General features: G+C 46.0%; 1 protein-coding gene across 5 annotated transcripts in view; it reads right to left on the bottom strand.

Moving 5' to 3' along the window:
* The window catches only part of REEP1 (receptor accessory protein 1), a 102,741-nt gene extending 98,540 nt beyond the window's left edge, over positions 1-4,201 (bottom strand). For 2 of the 5 annotated variants that reach the window (XM_053259413.1, XM_053259414.1), the window contains exon 1: positions 3,704-4,201. In XM_053259413.1, the coding sequence (XP_053115388.1) occupies positions 3,704-3,879 (176 nt within the window). In that variant the 5' untranslated portion in view covers positions 3,880-4,201. Of the gene's footprint in view, positions 1-2,617; positions 2,700-3,703 lie in introns of those variants that run through there. The other 3 variants (XM_053259416.1, XM_053259417.1, XM_053259415.1) reach the window with 3 other exon arrangements.
* Between the last annotated feature and the right edge of the window lie 12,175 nt (positions 4,202-16,376).

The following is a 16,376-nucleotide window of genomic DNA, read 5'->3' as shown; positions in this document are numbered from 1 at the left end:
AAATTTACATTCCATCTGGAGAAAGCAAATCAAATTTATATGCACATACATACACCTCAAAGTTGAAACCAATAAAAATCACAGCGAGAATCTGTAGAGAGGTGCTGTAGCCCTTATCACTGAATGGTCCCTTCAGACATCTCAGGGGTGGCTCTTATAGGAACCTGCAATGCTATCCAGCCTTTTTAAAGACCTCCAAGCTATCTTGGTGCCAATGGGACTAGAGGCTCCCATTGATGAGCAGGTGGGGCCCATGTATCATCCTTCCTTACTGCAGGCCTCATTACTTCACACCTCCCATTGTCCATAATTGGTCACTGTTGCTCTCGGCTTGTACATAGCAGCCCAGATGGTGACCTGCCTATGTCTCTACGTTCCAATTGTTGCAGTTGGGCTGCATCCCAGTTCACTGATTCTGTAGAGTGATTTCTCCCTAACTGATGCTTTGAGAATTTCCCCCCACCAGATCCTATCTGGAAGCCAATTAAAATAAAGGTGTTTCTAGATGAGGGGCTCTTCGTGCTACCCAATGGTTGTTTTTCAGTTTCTGTGAAATACAAAACTTCAACTGACACCCTTCCATGAATGTAGCACTTTTTAGGAACATAGGAAAACTGCATTATATGGAGTCAGACCATTGGTCCATCTAGCTCAGCATTGTCACTCTAGACTAACTGGGAGTGACTCTCCAGGGCTTCAAGCAGGAATTTTTCTCAACCCTACCTGGAGATGCTGGGGATTGAATCTTGAACCGATGCTCTACCACTGAGCTACAGCCCACTTTATCCAACCCACTATGTCCCGTCCATACAAGCGGGCATGGCATAGTAGAGGTAGTGTCCATTCTCCTCTTCCATTTCCTCCACCATAGTAATTATTGAAACCAGGCATGCATGGAGACCGTGCTAGAAAAATTGCAGAGATGCAGCAAATGTCCACCCTTTGCTTCTCCCAGATTTCAAACAATGGTTGAAAAGGTTTCTTGTTTCCCTAATACCACCATTTTTAAATTTAATGTTTTATTGGAACAATTACACTTGCTTGTGCAAATATTGTTTTTTAAAAAAATATATCATGGGAAAGCATTATTGTGCTAATTTCCAATTCAATTAAAAATAAACTGCCACTAAAACGTATCTGCTGGTTACCAGAAATATAAAGATTAAGGTGTATCCAGGTACAGAAGTGAAGAGGCATGCAGAAGAGTTCAGTAATCTGAAATGTCACTGCACATATTTAAACCACACCTCTTAAAGATGGAACAATAGCTCTAAGACATTACATCAGAGGAGTGTGTACTATTGTCCATCATTTCCAAAAGAAATCAGTTTTTTGAGGTTTGAAATGTTCTCTTCTGGAAGCACCTAACAGAGTCTGCATGTTCCCTCATCCCCTCCCTCATTTAGGAATGCTCCATGTTTGCTTCAAATAGGCAGGTTTTGCATTAGCACATGTTCATTTTAACAAATGGACCCCAGAGCTCTGATTTTTATTTTTATTTTGCACTTAAGGGGGAGCTTAGGGTCTTTGGTGGACTGCAGGGGCCACCTTTTTGGAGGGATGCTTCTGCTTCTGCACACATACCCGTTTCACTGAAGCTCTAATCAAAATTTGTATGACCCTGATGAGTATTTTAAAACCATACCTATACACAAATAGGCAAGTTCAGAGGGAGGCTCTTCTTTACTGTATGAAATTGTGTGTGTATATATCTAATTTAAATAAATAAATAAATAAATAAATAAATAAATAAATAAATAAAATTTAGTAAGGGCCTTTTTACACAATCAAGTGGTTAACTCTTGTAAGTCCAGGCCTAAGCAACCACAGCATGATGTCATATTCTCATAGAAGGACACATTTTTTGTTTGTGGGCTGCACACAACAAAAGAGTTCCAGATGCATATATACTGCACTCCACACCCCACCCCACCCCACCCTGCAAACTGTATGGAAATGCCTCCATTATATTACTGCCTTTCCTTGCATTGTCTTTGTTCCTCCAAACCCCACACCTGATACCACTATTTCAAAGAGATTTCTTATGAGAAGAGCAAACAATGTACCTCACATAAGAGATTTCAAAATGGACTTTAATTTAATGATCAAATGATAAACTATATTAAATTGTATCAAACCTACAGGAAAACGGAATTGCATCTTCTAAGCATGGACATTTGACACAAAAGATTGGAGCAAAGAGGAAGAACCAAGAAACACAACCTGAATTGTCATCTATTTTTTTAAAAAATCAGCAAAATACTCAAGTTATATGGTTTGCATTACATCATTTAGTATCTAACATGCTTCACCCTAATAAAGAGCAAGCCAAACACAGTAAGCGACAGCTGCAGACTGATCAAGATCATATCACTTGTCAGCTTAAAGGGAGAAATGTTCTACTCCGCAACCCTTGAAATGCTTTGTTGTTTAAATATATGATCATCTGTCATCAAAAAGCCTCTTGACTGTTAAAGAGAGGAAACTAAAATCAATCCCACCGTCTTCCTGTCTTTCACTTGGGCAGTCAGGAACCAGGTAAAAGGACAGAACTTCCCCCCTGGCACCGGCATACGTTTTTCTATCTGAAGAGAGTCCTGAGACTCCAATAACATACCATCTCCAGCGACCTGGGACACTACCCAGCAAATGCCCAAGGAACACTGCCATGTATTTGGATCCATTCCATTGCTTCCTAGCCTTGGCAAATCACATTTCAAAAAAGAAGCATCTATGGGGGGGGAGGGGAGAGAATCATCTCTCACTTTTGCTCCACATTGCAGCAGGCACAGGCACACACAAATCCACATATGCTTCTTTCCCCTCTGACTCCCTTCTCATAGGAAGCCCTTTGGAAGTTCGGATGGTCGTGGAAACGCACTCCATTGTTTGCTTGCCTAGGAAGAATTTCCACGGGATTCCTGTACAGCGAGTCCCAGACTCACCATGACATCCAATTAGCACCATCAAAGCAAGTGTTGAAGCAGCAGAAACCCCCTCCCCGATTTCCCCTCAAAGCCATATACAAACGAATAAATTTCTGATTTCGACTGCAAAGGAAGACAACTCGTGCCTTTGCGTGTGTATTTTATGCAGTATGAACTGCAATTAACAATTAAAAGCACTTTCTCTCCCTACCCCCGAGCCCACCTCCCGTGGGATGGGTCTAGACAGCGCCCTCTAGCGAGTTTCTGCGGGCATTATGTATTGGCAATAACAAAGCGGCGTTTCCCCCCCTTCTCTTTTCGATGCTCGATTTTTGCCTTTTCGTTTCCCTTCCATGCCCATACACGGCCTCATTTGCAAGCGGCAAATCGACCTGCTTATCGAGTGGCCTTCAAATGCATTCATCCCGATATCATCCATCCTGTGCATTTAGCGCCGCTAATATAGAAATAATCCCTATTCCAGTCCAGCATTATCTAGTCCGCTTGCAGTAAAAACAAAAACAAAAAATTGTCTAAACCGCAGGCCGGTCTTTGCTTGCTGCTGAGTGCAGGAAACCCAGCGCATCAGCGGCAGCTTGAGCCCAGCTAAATTTAGACGGCTGGTCACCATGATCAGGTATTATTAGCCGACGCATTCGGTGCAAGCCGCATGTACCCAGACAGAGCGGCATAAGCTGCAACAAGCCTCCCGTGGTGCTGCAAACACACGGGGGTCCTGAGAGAAACGCAGAGGGAGGGTCACACAATCTACTCACACCACTAGCCTGGAGATGATCCAGGAGACCATGGCGCTGAGGGGCTCCTGGGACAGCGGCAGGGAGGGGAGCGGCTTTTTCCCCGGCCGGCTGGAATCCGTCCGTCGTCCGTCTGTGGGTCCTGCTGCTGCCGCCGCCGCTGCTGCTAGAATGAGCAGGGCAGGCGCTTCAGCCATTCGGCATGCCAGCCTCAGCGCAGCCTCACTGGGGAGCGGCCGGCGGCAGCCAACGCTCGCCGAGCAAGCGGCCGCCGCTGGGATTGAGGAGGGTTGATGCTGGCTGGCTTGCGGGAACGAGGAGGAGCGAAAGACCCTTTCCACTCCTTGCTTCGCAGGAGATCATCCAGCCGTCGCTGTGATACGCCAGTGCCAGGCACACACAGGCGGCTCTTTGCTTGGCTGCAGAGCCGGGCTTTCCCTTCACCTTCACACCACACACAGGTGGTCCCGCCGCCACCACCAACCACACACGCTTCTAGGGTGGATGAGTAGAGGGGCTCCCGTCCCCGGCACCTCTCCTTCCTGGGAATGGACTATAGCCTATGTATGCAGCAGAGGCGTAACTAGGGAAAACGGCGCCCGGGGCAAGCACTGAAATTGGGGCCCCCACGCCGCGCCCCCCAACATACATCTGACTGACACACATGTTTCAGAAAACTTTTATTTTAAAAATTTAAAAAATTACAAAAATTCCAAAAAGCACTACATACTTAGGTTTTTCCTCACAACAACCCTGTGAAGTTGGTTTGTATCTCAAACATCAGAATTATGATGCAATGATGATTATTATGATTATGATGCCCCTCCCTCACGCCCTGGTTCTGTTCCTGACTTTCCCTTGTGAGTGACTGTATTTTAACAAAACGAAAACCAAGGACTCCAAAGTAATTCGAGGGACTAGGGTGATAGTGCTAAAGACTCCTTATTCTCCCGCTGTTAAAGAAAGACTCCTCTTTTCCAAAACTGTGCGTTATTTACACCAGAAAAGGTTTCAAATGGAGGGGGAAGCATTTATGCATTTATGCATTGTTTTATGTTACGATTTCAAAGTTAGAAAAACTATAAAAGGGCCATTTTAGAGAAGATATGCACTGCCTTAGTTGCAAATCCTGCTTTTTTGAGATTCCCTGCAATTGAATAAAGCGATAATATACACCTTTGCTATTTAAATTGGTTGGAGAGTATTTATGACAATAAAAAATGAAATGGCATTTCAGATGCAACATTGGTTGCCTAAGACCACTCAGATTTAACTAATCTTCATCACATTGACAAAAAGAGCAATTAAAATTAAAATCCATGACTAAAACCAAACCACTTTGGGGTTGTTTTTAATGAAAGGTGGTATATAAATTTAACAATAAATGTTTAGAAGTATATACTTTCACTCCCTGCCCAACCTACAAATAATTCCAGCTTATTTTCAAAGGGCTTCTAGTTTTATTTACAAATTGCTTGGCAGCACCAATGTTTAAGTAATCGCTAATTGCTCCTAATGATAGTTTTACTTATTGTTAAATTTATATACCACCTTTCATTAAAACACTCTCTGTTCATCTGATTTTCAGTCTGGTTAATTAAATCGGTGGAGGTTTAGACTCTCCTGATGGGCTGAAACAGCTAATCCATTTTGATGATGACATATAATTAAATTAGCTTGCATTACATAGTGAAAAAGTCCAGGAAGGGAGAGATGGGGGGATGTGGAACCCAAGGTTCCACATCCCCCCATCTCCCCCTCCCTGAACCTTTTCAGTTAAAACGTGGTTAGATTATAGGGGAGGAAGGACTTGAATGAGCAAAAAGGGGAACTGGTTCGGGCGTTCAGGAAGTTGTTCAGAAGAGGGAGTTGTTCAGGAAGTTTGCTCTGGTGCGTGTCCTCCTCTCGACGCATGCGCGACTGGTGGCGGGGCGGCGGGGAGCGCTGGGGAGTGAGAGTCAGAGACTTGGACTACGAAGACGCCGCGGCGCCCAGTGCTGGATGAGCAATGCCGGGGGGGGGCGCGCGCTGGGACCGGGGGAGGGGGACTGCTCTGCAAAAAAATAATAAAAAATAAAAATAAAAAAATTTTTCCTGGCAAATCGGCGGGGGCACTTTTTGGCGCCCCCTGCCAAGTGGTGCCCGGGGCACGTGCCCCCCCTGCCCCCCTATAGTTACACCTATGGTATGCAGTGTCATCTGGCCATGTTTACTCAGAAGCAAGCCCCGATTGGACTTGCTCTCTAGGGATTGTATTTCGGAGTCCAAGAGAGGGCTAGAAATTAATTTCTTCGAACCCAAGAGGCTCAAGTCTGGCGGAAGCTCTTCCCCTGGGTGTGGTTTCAGCCGAAGTTCAGCCAGGGACTCTGTTTGGAATATTTATTTATTGAATTTATATACTGCCTAGTATAAAAATCTCTAGGTGGTGTACAGAAACATACAATATAACACTTTAAAAATTCATAACGAGATCATCCTAATAGATACAAACACATTAAAACACATTAAAATTTAAAAATTGAGTCTCAGTTGAAGGCCTGGGAAAACAGGTATTTCAGGGTCCTCCTAAAAACAAATGAAGAAGGAGATGCTCTTATTTCAGAGCCCTGGGGCAGCCACAGAAAAGGCCCCGTCCCAAGTTGCCACCAAACGTACTTGCAGCAACTGTAACTGGACCTCTACAGATGACAGGATTCACGACAGAGAAAGCGCTCTCTTAAATATTCTGGACATAAGCCGTTAAGGGCTTTACAGGTAATAACTAGCACTTTGTATTTCATTCGGAAACATATCGGCAGCCAGTGCAGTTCTTTTAGAATTGGTGTTATATGGTCCCTTTGGGTAGACCCAGAGACCAGTCTGGCTGCCGCATTCTGTACCAAATGTAGTTTCTGAGCTATGTACAAAGCCAGCCCCACATAGGGTGCATTACAGTAGTCAAGCCTAGAGGTTACCAGCATATGCACCACTGTTTTAAGTTCATTAGCCACCTAATGGTGCAGTGGGAAAATGCTTGACTAACAAGCAGAAGGTTGCCGGTTCGAATCCCTGCTGATACTATATTGTACCAAAGAAAACCACAGGGCTCTGTGGGCGCCAGGAGTCAAAATCGACTTGATGACACATTTTACCTTTAGTCTCTAAGAACGGGCATATCTGGCGTATCAGCCGAAGCTGATAAAAAGCACTCCTGGCCACAGCCTTAACCTGAGAAACCAGGGAGAGTTGGGGATCCAGGAGCACTCCCTGGAACTGAGCCCTGGAATAATGCTGGAACTGAGCCCCAACCCCTGCATAATAAAAAGGGAGTGCACCTGAGCATGTACAGAGTGCTTTGCCTTCCCAACTGAGTAACTACAGGTGTTCCCCACCCCCACAAATATTTAGAATTAGTGACTGGGGCCTCCAGATCAAAACAAGGGGCTTCTAGAAAGACTGAGTCTTCTTAGAAATTAGTAGAATGAAGAAAGGGTGAATTTATGCCAGAAGCATGGCTGCAGTATCACAGAATTACACTCTGCATGTTATCTTTATTCCTATTTTCAAGTGTGGCATTGAAAGACTCAGACCTTTGGCACTGAAAGCAGGGTCTGAGCCCTGAGCCAGATTAAGCTCTGAACGTACATATCCCTCTACAGGAGTATGTGGAGTATGGGAGGGCAAGGTATCCTCTATAATAAAAGCCTTGAGCGTGATCCCGTGTCCTTTTCCGGCCCGTGTCTTTCTCGGCCATTCTGGGCATGCGCGGCGCGCATGCCTAGAACAGCCGAGAAAGATACGGCCGCCCAGACACGGGTGGCCATGTTGAGAACATGTTGCCTACGGAGAAGGCAAAAGCAGCAGCAGGGGGACCGGGAGAACAGAGGCGGCAGCGGGGGAGGGGAAAAAAAGCCAGGAAGAAAAGAGAAGGGGGGGAAACGGGCCCGCGGGGGGACCGGGAGGGCAGAGACGGCAACGGTGGGAATACTAAACTGCAGCGGCAGGGAGATGAGAGTGGGGAGAAGAGACCGGCCCGTCCGCCGCGGCAGAAACATAATGGCGCCCATGTTGACTCTCGGCGCGGCGGCGGCAGGAAGGACTGGCCCTGCTGGCGGCAGCCACCGCGGCGAGAAGACTGGGCCCGCTGGCGGCCCAAGAAGAGGATTGGGCTTCGGAGCAAGAGCAGCACCCCCCACACACACTAGAGCCCGTTATTAAAACGGGCTTAAAAATACTTGTTCACAAATATTCTGTGAACTCCACAAACCACTTTTCTGTGTTTTGATCACACTATATTATGATGAAGATGGTTGTGATTCCTTGGAAGAGAGGGAAAGACACTCTACATCCTGTCCTTCCTTATTAATTCACATTAATACCTGCCAGGGCTAGTATTCATAATGGATACAAGTTCCTCCAGGACTGGCCATTACAAAAGGTTTTATCCAATATTACCACTTTCTCATGCACCCTGCACATTATAAGAGGAAGTTGTAGTCAAGCCTCAGCTTTAATGCTTTGAGCTATACAAATAATGCTCAATTACTAAAGGACAGGATACTCAGGCCTGCATTATAGTTAGACAAATCAGGCATGACCACAAACCCACTTGCTGACTATCACAGAATCCAGGAAAATTTCATCTCCTCTTTTTAAAATAAGCAAGTTTCTAGTCTTCATGGCTTCTAAAGCTCTTTTCTCTTGGGAAAGAGCATGCAGTTAGGCAAGCAACGGCAGTGATTCTCCTTTTTGCACACCTCATCAAAGAGAACATTTCTTTGTAATCCCTATAGCTTTCCTCAGACATGGAGACTCCTGGGTCCTTGTCCTCTAGTGATTACAGAGTAGCGAGTGTAGGTAAGGTAAAGGTGAAGTGTGCCATCAAGTCGATTTTGACTCCTGGTGCCCACAGAGCCCTGTGGTCATCTTTGGTAGAATACAGGAGGGGTTTACCATTGCCTCCTCCCGCACAGTATGAGATGATGCCTTTCAGCATCTTCCTATATCTCTGCTGCCCGATATAGGTGTTTCCCATAGTCTGAGAAACACACCAGCAGGGATTTGAACCGGCAACCTTCTGCTTGTTAGTCAAGCATTTCCCTGTTGCGCCATTAGCTGGCTATAGAGAGAGTAGACAGAGATAAATTTTTCTCCCTCTCTCACAACGCTAGAACCAGGGGTCATTCCATTAAACTGAAGGCTGGAAAATTTAGGACTGACAAAAGGAAGCACTTTTTCACAGAACACATCATTAATCTATAGAATTCTCTGTCATGTGATGTGGTGACGTACACAGGGGTGTATCTAGGGTGGGGCAGGCAAGGCACATGCCCCAGGCACCACTTGAAGGGGGGCGCCATTTCTTAAAATTAAACAATTAAAAAATGGCCACCAAAAACAAAATGGCCACTGGACATGCTCAAATGGCCTCTGTGAGGCCCTAGGCCATGCCAGACCTTGCACAGGCCATTTGAGCAAGCGTGGCAGCCATTTTGTTTTCAGCGGTCTTTTTTTAAAAAAAAATATTTTTAAAAATGATCACCGCACATGCTCAAATGGTGCCTGTGAGGCCCTAGAGGCCAGTGGGAGAAGGGGGAAACTTTGCAGACCCCCCACAGCAGACCCCCTGAAGGGGCTACTGGTAATTTTTTTTTAATTATTATTATTTTTTAAAAAAATTAATATAATATAGGTCACTGTACACATATTCAGATTGGCACTATGTACAGGGAATCAGGGCTTCTAAATACTGCGCTGAAGTTTATGAGCTGAGATTGTATTCATTTGCTCTTACTTTGCTTCTTGTGATAAGTGAGTTAAATGTGATGTCTTAATAATATGGCTATTAATGGTGAGTTTGTCTTTGAATCAGTGTGAAATCCTTAGTATTAAGGCCCACTGGGAGTTTCTTGCTCTTTCTCTCATTTTAACTGTCTTTCTGAAATACTAGAATATACTCCAAGCAGTGACACAGTTTACTCTGCATATTGTTTAATTATTTTCAGAGTATCTGGGAAAAGTCAAATTCTCAATTTATTTTTAAAACTTATGTAATCATGATGCTACAATGTATAGCAGAGAATTAGACAGGCACTTCTATTTAGTTTTTCCAAGTACACCTCTGCATAATATTTAGGTATTTCATGAGCCCCAGCATACTGAAATTTGTAGTTTTCCAGCATTTTCTTGGTCTGGCTACGTCCACTGCTAAATATTTTTTGAAATATTAAAAGACTAGTAATTTTCAGCCTGTTAAAATTACGGGCGCTAGTAGCCTTCTCCACCCTCCCGCAAAGAACTTTCGGGGGGGGGCTGCTCCCTGGGCGGTGCTGGGAGGGAGGCGGAGGTCCCGTTTGGGGCCTGGGCGGATTTTTCACTCAGGCTCGCCACACACACCCCTGCCCTTGTTTTTCTGGGTCGCGCGGCCGCAGACCAAGGACCCTGCTGGGCAGGCTTCGGTGCCCTCCTCCTCTTCTCGACACGGGCCAGGAAGCCCTGATTTGAAGGCTCTGTTGGGGGATGGGGACGGAGAGCCTCTGCTCCAACACGATCTCCTCCATCTATGGGGCTGGTGGCGGGGAGAGCAGGTGAGAGTCCCACCCCGGAATAATTGAGAGATGGTTAAAGCACGCGTGGAAGGTCAGGGAAGGGAGCGGCAAAGAGACTCACTTACCCGAAGCCGGTTCTTGAAATTGGGGTTGCTTCTCCTTCCCGCTTCTCCTCCTCCCGGCCCCAACATGGCCGCCTGGTGCCTGCGGCCGTTTCAGCGGCAGGGCCGGTCCCGCCGCTGCTGACTCTGCCCTGCCCGGTCCCAGCTTCTCCTCCTCCCCCCGCCCGCCTCCTCCCCCAGACCCGCCACCGCCTTTCCTCTCCCCGCGGCTGGGCCGCCTGCCCCCGTCGTCTTTCCCTTCCCTGCTCTTTTTGGCCGGCGGGCCAGACCCGCCGCCGCCTCTCCTCTCTCCACGGCCGCCTCTGCCCTCCCCATCCCCGCTTCTCCTCCTCCTGGACTGGGACCCAACATGGCTGCCTGGTGCCTGCGGCCGTATCTCCCTCGGACGTTCTGGGCATGCGCTCTGCGCATGCCCAGAATGGCCGTGGGAGACACAGGCGCAGAGACACGAGCAGACACCCAAGCCTTTTATTATAGAGGGTTAACGAGCTTGACTTGTATTTTTCAGCTGATATTATGGTAAAGTTATCTGATAGATGGGTGTCAGATGTTTGGACAGGGGGCGCAATTTCAGTGCTTGCCCTAGGCGCTATTTTCACTAGATACGCCTCTGGATGTACACTAGCTTGAATGGCTTTCAAAGGAGCTTAGGCAAATTCATGGAGGACAGGTCTATCAATGGCTACTAGTCTGGTGGCTTTTGACCACCTCCAGCCTCAGAGGCAAGATGCCTCTCAAATACCAGTTGCAGGGGAGCATCAGCAGGAGAGAGTGCATGCCCTCAACTCCTGCCAATGGGCTTCTCAGAGGCATCTAGGAACATAGGAAGCTGCCATATACTGAGTCAAACCATTGGTCTATCTAGCTCAGTATTGTCTTCACAGACTGCAGCTTCGCAGCTTCTCCAAGGTTTCAGGCAGAAGTCTCTCTCAGCCTTATCTTGGAGATGCCAGGGAAGGAACTTGAAACCTCCATCCCCTGAGGGGAATATCTTATAGTGCTCACACTTCTAGTCTACCATTCATATGCAACCAGGGCGGACCCTGCTTAGATAAGGGGATAAGTCATGCTTGCTACCACAAGACCAGCTCTCCTCTCTGTTGTGGGCCTCTGTGGTGGGACACTGTGTGAAATCAGAGGATGCTGGATTAGATAGGCCATTGGCCTGATCCAGCAGGGCTGTTCATATGTTTATATTTTAATAATTTGTAAGTGTATCCTCCTCACCTTCTTGAGACAGAATAGAAAGAGTGGGGACGACGACACACACACTGTTTGTTTGTTTGTTTGTTTGTTTGTTCTCTCATTTGTCACTGCCCTCAAAGGGGATTACAATGTGAAATAATGGCATAGAATCTGATAAACGCGGGATTGGGGAGAAGAGGGAAAGACACAAATTCATGTGGCAGTTCTTACATAATGTTACCAAGTTCTGGTTGTAAAGTTAACGACACTTATCATATGAGGAAGAGCTAGTGCGCGCCTGTCTTTCACTCCCTGTGCCATGGGGATGGGACTGTTGCTTAGTAGTAGAGCATCTGCTTTGCATGCAAATGGTCCCACATTCAGTCTCTTACATCTCCAGGTAAGGCTGGGAAATACTCCTGCCTGAAACCTTGGAGAAGCCTCTGCCAGTCACTGTAGACCAGTGTTTCTCAACCACCGGCCTGTGGACCAATGCTGGTCCGCAAGGTGTTGGCTACCAGTCCACGAGCCATCACTAATAAAAATCACCCCCACCCAAAAAATTAGCTGCCTGGAAATGAGCTCCGGAAAGCTGCCCAAAATTGTTGGGGGGGCTGCCTGGGTGTTGGGTTTGGGGCAAGAGGGGCAACCCCCTTACTAACTGCTGGTCCAGGAAACTGTGCACAAGTAATGTACCAGTCCATGGCTCCAAAAACATTGAGAAACACTGGTGTAGACCATATTGAGCTAGATGGATCAATGGTCTGACTTGGTATAAGGCAGCTTCCCATGTTCCTATTCCATCTCTGCACTGATTGATTGATTAAGTGCCATCAAGTTGGTGTTGACACTTAGCGACTACATAGATAGATTCTCTCCAGGATGAAGATAGCCTCTGCATTGCCAGCCCCGAAACATATACTTTGAATTCTGCTATAAAGTAGTATTTAAATTGTGTGTCTAGTGATTATTCAGATGTTCTACCTTCCCATATGACTAGGGGGACAGGGTAGGAAGGTACACTGTGTTTGGGGTGGGAAGGTACACTGTGCTGCCTCACATGATGGGTGCTGGTATTGTCCAAACCAGCTCAGTATGACCCCCAGGTGATAAGGCCCCCAGAAGCAGTTCTGGGAGCAGGGGATGAGCCAAAAGGTAGAGGATCTCAGCTTTGCCAATGGAGTAGGCCTTTCTGTGTCACTGTTTCCTCTCAGATTCAAGAAGAATGGCTGCTAATGGAGACAATTCCAGGAGGGAAGGAGCTAGATGGCCACTGGTTCCCATCAAGCCAAGGAAGTGGGCCTCAGGTGGAATATGTTAAATCCCTCACTCCTTGAGTGCTTACAAGTTCTAAGAGGACAGCATTACCCAGCTGCTAGTTTCCTTGAGAGGAGAGCTTACCAGAGGCTTATGGTGTCTTTGTAATATTTGGTGTATTTATAAATATACAGGTTGAGCATTAGGTGGAAGTAAACAATGGTCAGCAATAGGTTATGCCAGATCCCCAGAGAAAACTTGGCACACCGTACTAAGCTTTCAGCCTTCTCTTCTTCACCCTTTCCCTTTCTCTTTCTCTCTCCTCTCTCTCAGAGGAAAAAAAACCCTGCCTATCTTTTCCCAAGCAGCTGTTTTTGATCCTTCACACCCTCTTGGGTGGGACAGGGGAGGGGAATGAGTCAAGCCTTTGACTTCCCCTACATCTCAGATTCAGAACATTTCACAGCCATTAACTCTCCATTTGAGATACTCCAGAGCAGAGTGTAGCTATAATTGAGCTAATGGGTTCAAAGAACCCAGGCCCCACAGCTCCTGAGGCCCCCCCCCCGCTCCACCCCTCCCTGTTTTCTTCATTATCTCCCTCACTCCGAGGGGCCACTGGGGAGAGGGATGAACATGGGCCCCATCTCCCCTAGCTATGCCTCTGTACCAGAGCCATTAATTCCCCATTCAGACAAATCCACTGACTAGGAAGTTGCAGTTGATTCTTCCTACTCTTTTCCTTGGGGCTGTTAACTCCAGAAGTTTTGCTAGTAGAGCTATAGGGATAAATGCAGAGTATTTTAATTTTATGTATTTATTTTTGCATTTCTATCCCATTCTTCCTCCCAGGAGCCCAGAGTACATGGTTATGTTTATCCTCACAACAACCCTGTGTGATAGGTTAGGCTGAGAGAGAAGTGGCTGGCTCATACTCACCCAGTGAGTTAATGGGGATTTGAACCTGGGTCTTCCTGGTCCTAGTCCAACACTCTAACCATTATACCACACTAGCTAAACAACAGTAGACTATATTCTCTGCCTTAAAAGTGGGTTATTGCTGTTACTTGGGATGTGATTCATGAAGCAAGAAATACAGTTAATATTGTTATGATAACCCAGACCAGGCATATTTGTGAAAACAGAAAACAAGTAGCAGTCACAGAATGACTGCATTGTCTGAACAGATATCTGGACCCAAATATGAAATCTGCATGAGACACACGTGCTCATTGATCTGTTCCCCACAGCAAATCTCTGTAGGAAATTCCACAGAGGTAGCTATGTTAGGGCTGAACTGAACTAGACAAGGTCTGCCCTTACATATTTTTGTTTGTAAATAGCAGCCACGCCTGCCTGAGGCTATTTCAGTGGAGGGAAGCTGCCATTGGTGCTAATGGCAGGTTCATTCCAATTCAAATAGCAGCTTCAGGAGAGGGCAATGTTACTTGGTTTGGACTGAGGCAAGAGGGTAAAGGGTTAAAATAAGATATCTCTCTCTCACTGTGCATCCCTATTGCCCCCACCCTACTTTCTGAGAACAAAAAACACAGAGGCAAGGTGATTAATGCCACATCTAGTTTGACAGCCTCCACAAGCTGTTGCAGCAAAAAAAAGCGAGGTCCTAGTCAAAGCAATTAATATTTAAATTTTATTGTAGTGATTTGCTGTTTTTAGTCACTAGGGGGAGCGTTTGTTTTTACATCAGAACCAATAATGAATAGCAAAACAAAACAAAACCTGTAAGCAGGTTAGGTGACATAGGCCTAGAAAAGCAACACATTCAGTAGCAGGCTTGGTTGTCCCTGAGCTGCTAGATTTCCATGAGCTGGGAATCTAAGGAGCATCATGTGTGACACCCCTCTACCTCTACTCTGAAAATGATTCCAGGGAAGTTGTACCACATGTTCCTTCTGAATATATAAATCAGCCCTCAGACTCTCAATTAATGGCTGCTTATTCATTATTAATTATTAATATATTTTATATCCTGCTCTTCCTCCAAGGAGCCCAAAGCGGTGTACTACATACTTGAGTTTCTCCTCACAACAACCCTGTGAAGTAGGTTAGGCTGAGAAAGAAGTGACTGGCCCAGAGTCACCCAGCTATTACTATAGCCGAATGGGGATTTGAATTCGGATCTCCCCGGTCCTAGTCCAGCACTCTAACCACTACACCACGCTGGTGTAGTTATTCTACAACAACTATAACACTACAAATGTGCAGTTATTCTACAACAACTATAACACTATATATTTAGGAAAAAACAACACGGGCCTTGATGCAGGTTCTCACCCCTGCCTGCTGTTTTAGTATGCTTGCTACTTAGGTTAGCAGTTTACATGCTTGAGAAAATAAAATTGCAATTAACAATGCTCTACAAATGAATTCCACACTATAACAATACAATTTACATCTCATGGCGATCAGCAAGACTGTGTGCGCTCCATATACTGGGCAATCCAAATTTGCATGAATGAAAACAGAACGCTGAGCTCTGTATTATATATACTTTTGAATTTTACTTTTTTGCATAATTGTGATGTTCCAGTCCTGGGGTCCTTTGGAAAGTCCTTACCGTGTCATCTAGGGGAGGAGGGGTGGTGGTATCACTTGATCAGGCAAACAGGAGATTCTGTGCAATGGTGTAATTTTGCACTGTGTGAAAAAGTACTTCCTTTGGTTGGTATTAAATTCCTGGCCTTCAGTTTCATGTAATGACCCCTGGTTCTAGTGTTGTGATACAGGGAGAAAAATGCATAATTTTATACATTTCTATTATGTCTCCCCATAGTCGCCTCTTTTTCAAACAGCCCCAGATGTTGTGGCCTTGCATCCTAAGGAAGGTGCTCCAGGCCCCTGATCATCTTGGTTGCCCTCTTCTGCACCTTTCCCAGTTCTACAATGTGTTCTTCTTAAAATATGGTGACCAGAATGTAGTGCTCTTCTCCAGTGGAGAAGTGGCTATTAGCTCCAGCTTTACCACCAAGACACCCCCCTCCCCCACTCGCTTGTGTATGTGAGAGTGGGAGATAGGAAAGAGGGGCACAACTACAGCATAGTCACTGTAGCTGTGCTATTGCTATTGCGATTGCACTATACAGCATTGTTCAGCCATGGGAGGAGTTCTCTCAGTCATGGGGTTTCTGTGGTTTAGGAGCCGCAAACAAAGCAGATGCATCAGAGTAGCTCCAACTCTAGGACATCTGCTGAGAATGTTTGGCAGCAGTGGCAATGCTTCTGAGACTTCAGTGAGTGCTGCATTGCTCAAAAATCCAAGGCATTTGGGCAGGGAGTCCAGGAAAGAGGACAACTGTGACACATACACAACTGCAAGAATGATGTGCACCTCTGTAATGGCTTTGTTTTTCTAGGCACATTTTGTGAGTACAGGAGGTGCCACACAGGTCATCATCCACGAAGGGTTTCTAACCTTCCTGTTTCGGCTGCCTGTTAGGGGCTCCAAAAACAAGGGGGCTGTTCTGGGCTGGCTTTTGTCAGGGCTCACCCCTAGATGAACCTATGAAATAAGAATAGATTTGTTGGGAGGATCCTTCATTTTCTATCGCTTCTCCAAAAAGCTTTATCACTTGTCTTTCTTTC

The sequence above is a fragment of the Hemicordylus capensis genome, chromosome 6 (genome assembly GCF_027244095.1).
Source record: "Hemicordylus capensis ecotype Gifberg chromosome 6, rHemCap1.1.pri, whole genome shotgun sequence".
Classification (NCBI taxonomy): domain Eukaryota; kingdom Metazoa; phylum Chordata; class Lepidosauria; order Squamata; family Cordylidae; genus Hemicordylus; species Hemicordylus capensis.
Note: the sequence above shows the minus strand (reverse complement) of the source record. Positions and strands in the feature narration are given on the sequence as shown.